At 41.1% G+C, this 5,574-nt stretch overlaps 1 protein-coding gene across 1 annotated transcript; it reads right to left on the bottom strand.

The window, feature by feature from the left end:
- Positions 1-1,063: 1,063 nt before the first annotated feature.
- On the bottom strand, positions 1,064-1,924 carry LOC144893596 (uncharacterized). Its single transcript, XM_078784181.1, has 2 exons — positions 1,267-1,924; positions 1,064-1,136 (listed from the first exon to the last, which is right to left on the bottom strand). Exons 1-2 carry the CDS (start codon positions 1,773-1,775, stop codon positions 1,109-1,111), a joined length of 537 nt encoding a protein of 178 aa, XP_078640307.1. The 5' UTR covers positions 1,776-1,924; the 3' UTR covers positions 1,064-1,108.
- Positions 1,925-5,574: the final 3,650 nt, after the last annotated feature.

The following is a 5,574-nucleotide window of genomic DNA, read 5'->3' as shown; positions in this document are numbered from 1 at the left end:
TGGACTCCAGAGTCTGAAGACAAATATCAACAAACGTTGGGGGAAGGTTCCTCAGGGCATCCTGGATGTAGAGGGCATCTTTTGGATAAGGCACATCCTCAGGAACATCTTCCATCAAGAAATGAAGCATCGCGGCCTTGTTTGTCTTTTTGAAGAACCCGTCGGCGGTGCCGAGACTGTGAAGGACAGGAGTGAGCGAGTATCACATCAGCTCGTCAAGATTCAGGGGCTCGTCCAAGTGCTGAGACTTGATGAGCAGCATGAAAGCGAGGTCACTTTGCTCACGGTACTGGATAACCTGCAAAGATGAACATGGGAACAATTTTTTAGACCTCACTTAGACATGCATATTGTATTGCAACAATGTTATACTATTGTTATATGTATATTCAGATGATGAGGTTACATACCTTTCCCTGAGAGGAAGTGAGCTTGACTGTCTTGTTGGAGGCCTCTATCGTCTTCAACTTCTGCTTCTTGATTGGCTCAAAGAACAGTGCCTCAGAAGAGCCATTCACGAAACGATCTCGGATGAATGTTTTCTTGGCCTCCTTACCAGCTGACTCAGCATTGAGCGCATCCAACTCCACCTCCGGGGAAGCAGGAGCACCAGACGCCAGGCTGTAGAGATGGTCCTTGTCGACCAAAAAGAAAGGATTGGTGAAGTTGCGAATAGCAGAGATGGTACGCCAAACTGCCTCCTCAGACTTCTTGATCTCAGCTCTCTTCAGCTCACAGCGTTTTACAGCCTTCACAGTCCGGGTCGTCGATTAGGCCACACATCTCTAGCATCTTCTCAAAGAACGAAGCACAGGTTGATGTCGTACGGCACGATCTTTGGTAGGCACCGGACATGGAGAAGAGCACTACGAATCCACCTGGAGAGATAAATAATGGAGTGATAGAAAATATTTTAATACGAACTTTCATCTAAAACACCAAAGTAGCAATAGTATTTCAGTACCTGCTGACTTGGTAAACTTCATGAAGGTCTCCTCCATAGTCTTGTCCACCGCGCTGAGAGCACCAGGAATGAGAGACCGTGCCACCGCGATGCCACCCTTCTTCAGCAGATCCTTGGCTCCAGGATGAGACCGATTGATATTTGTCAGAACACCTCCAGCCACACCAAGTACCTGTGGAGGGATAGAAAGGATGCAAGTAACTATTTCATCACGACTACAAATCAGATAATGAAATCATTTCTACTAGTTTACTCACCATACTAATTTAAAGATGCACATTTTAGGCTGAAATGACAGTTACCTGGAGTAGTTTGGCCCATCATATGCAAATAATAGGTCTGCCATATCCCCATTGCACTTGTGGAAGAGGGCCAAGTTGTTAGTCTTCACAGAATACTGCAACATTAGGATCAGACGGGTATGGTCCATCACGCTGAGCCAGAATGTAGCGGTCTTGCCGAGGTGGGCTGAGCGCATCTCGTCTTCATTGGCCACATACTTCTCGAGGATGGTGAGCGTGGAAGGGTCCTGCAAAGTAAGGTCGAGGGTCTCGCGACTACAGGTCTGCATGAGATTGAGCAGGGCCTCAGGGTTAGTGACCTCAACTTTCTCCTCCTCAGTGAATCTCTCAATTAACAACCGTTCCATGGCTTCACTGACTGTTTTGAGACAGAACAGGGCTTTAGCATGTGCCTTCCCACTCAGCACACTATTCAGGCAGCCACTGGTGACAAGTCCAGCCTCAATGAGGAGTTCAGAGTAGCCTGAGCCACTGCATTTGTGACCAGTCACCATACCCATGTAATTCATCCTGGTGTGGAATGGCCAATTGACATCGACATGAAAACAAGCGTTACACCTAGGTCCCCCGTCGGGGAAGTGATGTGAGTTGACAAAGTGGAAGACGCAGAAAACATGCTATGATATTTCACTCACAAGGTTCAGACATACATGGTGGCGGCCATCTTGGATTTTGACATGGTACCCAATTTTCAATAGCGTTCTTCCTTATGCCTAGATACACCCACACACCAGATTAGAAGTTGGTACTTCGCTTATTTTTCCAAGATATTCCGCTCACAAGGTTCAGACATACATGGCAGTGGCCATTTTGGCTTTTGACGTGGCGACCCAATTTTCAATAGCCTTCTTCCTTATGCGTAGATACACCCACACACCAGATTAGAAGTTAGTAGTTCGTTTATTTTTCAAGATATTTCGCTCACAAGGTTCAGACATATATATATATGGTGGTGGCCATCTTGGATTTTGACGTGGCTACCCAATTTTCAATAGCGTTCTTCCTTGTGCCTAGATACACCCACACACCAGATTAGAAGTTGGTACTTCGCTTATTTTTCAAGATATTCCGCTCACAAGGTTCAGACATACATGGCACCAGACATACATGGCGGCGGCCATTTTGGATTTTAACGTGGGTTGCACCCACATACCAAATTCAAATGCGGTCCTTCACTTACACACACACGCACGCACGCCCGCACGCACGGACGGAGGGGAAAACCATAGTCCCCCTTTCGCTCTGCGGTGCGACAGGGGACAAAAATGACATTGTTTACCGCTTCTGTAGCTTGACCTGCCACGCAAGATGAGAACATTAGTGGCATAGTTTCCTTCTTATTTTCATTTATTAAATTCATAGTGTGTTATGTTGTCTTATTTAACCCTAATTACTCACAATTATTATCATTTACAGTATGCATGGGCATCTTATAGTTTGGTATATTTGAAGTTCGACGTTTGGCAAGATTTTGAGTGTAAAATTTACTGATTTTTTGCATACTTTGTGTTTTATTGTGTTAAACTTGTTTAAATCATAAAAATAACCCTCTCAAACGATTCCTCAGGCCAGAATTAGCCGGAAAAATGGGGGCATTTGTCTCTCTATGATGTCTAGTTCAGAAGTTATGCCAATTATTGATTTTCATTGGAAATCCAAGATGGCCACAAAGATGGCAGCCTACGGACCCCATGGGACAACATTTCATCTTGGGAACATGAAAATTCGTTTACGAGACACCTTGAGGATTCAAAAAATGTAAGTTAGAAAAATATATCAGCTAGGTGCATAGGGACCTCGTCTTCCTGCTCGACTAAAAGGTGTTATCTGATGTTCTTCTACACCGCCCAAAAGACTTTTCCCAGGGACTTTTCCATTTGAGCTGTATTCTTTATATAGTCGGAATGTTTCATTCTTTCGACGTAGTCACAATAAAAAGTTGCAACTAGGTACTCTGCGCATGGGGAGAAGGGCAGAGCATCCTTTACGTGTCGCCACTCGCGTTTGTCATCCCCCGTATGTGTGTGTGTAATTGGACATGAGCATCGTCGGACATAAGAGCATCGGTGGACATGTGTGTATATCGATGTGTGCGTGTGTGTATGTATGTATGTATGTATAAGATACGTGTGTGCGCGACCCATTCCTCCCCCCCCCCACCCCCCCCCCCCCCCGTGAGTAAACTTCCAGAGACAATACAACCGAGAGAGCGACCAAGAGTTGTGTACACTTTGGGAAATTCAATTCGGGGAAAGATGTTCAACTACAAAGACACTGTACAATCTATAGATGTAGAGGAATGGTTAAATAACACACATCATTGTAATTGTGAACATTCCGTATTCAAAGATCCACATCATAAACACGTCATCACAGGTGATCTCAGAATAGTGAAAGATAAAAGATTACGTGCATTACTTACAAAAGGACCAAATTATAGAGAAAATAAAAGAATAAACTGGAATAAAGCAATGGAACTTACAATGATGGGACTGGGTGAATGGATGAAAGAACAAATTGATAAACATAAAGTACCAAACACACAAATGGCTTTATGGTTGGAGGAGGTAGAGAAACATGTGAAAAGGAGAGTTGTTGATTTGAAAAGAAAAGTTCGAATCAATAATCCGAAGGCAATTTTAAACAATCCAGAGACACGTGATTGCTGAAGGCAGCTTCAAACACAATATGTTATTGTTCCAATTGACAAAGCAAATAATAATATTGCATTTGTATGTAAAACATTCTACATTCAAACACTTTTGGAAGAATTGGGCTTAGACACGGGAATTTCAAAGACCTACAAAATAAGTAACGAGAACAAAACAGACTTGATACAACACCATACAAATCACTCAACGGTGAGAAGACTGCTAGTTCTGGATAAACACCATAAATTACCATTCATTTACCGGATCCCAAAAATGCACAAACACCCTTGTAAGATGAGGTTCATCATCGCAAGTAGATAATGTAGTTTGAAACCTTTGTCGGGCAGTATTACAGCGGCAATGAAACTAATCTATAAATGCTTAAAAAACTACCATGAAAAAGTGAAGTTTTATTCTGGTATTAAGAAATTCTGGATCATTGACAATTCCAAACCGGTAATCGACAGTGTCCACAACATTAATAACAAGGGTAAAGCAAAATGGCTTTCAACCGTTGATTTTTCCACATTGTACACAAACATTCCACATGACAAGCTGGTAACCGCATTGGACAGAGCAATAGATAAAGCATTTGCAGGAGGTAATAGAGTATACATTAATGTATATCAAAACAGAGCACACTGGTCTGTAAAGGATAATCAATATTCATGCAGTTTTTCAAAAAGTAAACTCAAAGAAAGTATTCGATTTCTGCTAAACAACAGTTTCTTTACATTTGGCAACAAGATACTCCAGCAGACAGTGGGCATTACCCATGGGTTCAGATCCGGCCCCTTTCTTTGCAAATTTGTTTCTGCACATGTACGAGTTTGATTGGGTCCAGAACATGTGCAGGAATAAATTAACAACTGCACGAAGATGCGGAAACATCTTCAGGTTCATTGATTATTTGTTGGCAATTAATGGATTTATATTTGAGCAGCTTCATGATGATATACATCCAAAAGAAATTGAATTAAATAAGGAAAACCAAACTTCCACTTCAGTTTCCTTTTTAGAATTACAAATTGACATCCATAATAATAAATTTCACACCAAATTATTTGATAAACGAGATGCATTTCCATTCCACATTGTCCGAATGCCTTTCTTAGACAGCAACATTCCCAAAAAGCTATTTTATGGTACGGTTGCAGGTGAAATAATTAGGACTGTGAGAGCAACCACACACAGCTCTGAACTGGTCAATAAATTACAACAACTAGTCAGACATATGTTAGCACAGCGGGCTGCAGTTGGTAGATTAAAACAAGTTTTCTTTAAAATCACAAAACGACACCAAATCGAATTAGTGAAATACAATACGAATAGTAAAAATATTATTCATGAGATCTTTATGTAAATACAGTAGAATATAATAATTAAATATACTACAAATCAATGTTGCTCGGAATCAGTGGTTGCTAGGATACGACAGCATGCCAAAAACCGTTATAAATGACAGTTTGAACATTCGAAGTGTACAATATAATATTATATTACAGTACAATATAATACAAGTACAGTACAATATAATATTATTCATGAGAACTTTATGTAAATACAACACAATATAATAATTAAATATACTACAAATTAATGTTGCTAGGAATCAGTGGTTGCTCGGATACGGCAGCATGCCAAAAACCATTATAAA

This window comes from Myxine glutinosa, chromosome 9, assembly GCF_964187855.1.
Source record: "Myxine glutinosa chromosome 9, kmMyxGlut1.1, whole genome shotgun sequence".
Taxonomy (NCBI): Eukaryota; Metazoa; Chordata; class Myxini; order Myxiniformes; family Myxinidae; genus Myxine; species Myxine glutinosa.
The sequence above is the reverse complement of the archived record's forward strand: the minus strand, read 5'-3'. Positions and strand labels throughout refer to the sequence as shown.

What these genes read in the sequence shown, in the direction of transcription:
- LOC144893596 (XM_078784181.1), bottom strand. Translation starts at nt 1,775, where the DNA reads ATGAATTACATGGGTATGGTGACTGGTCACAAATGCAGTGGCTCAGGC. An exon ending in GATGGGCCAAACTACTCCAG is followed by an intron (nt 1,137 to 1,266) that starts GTAACTGTCATT and finishes ATCCCTCCACAG; the next exon opens with GTACTTGGTGTGGCTGGAGG.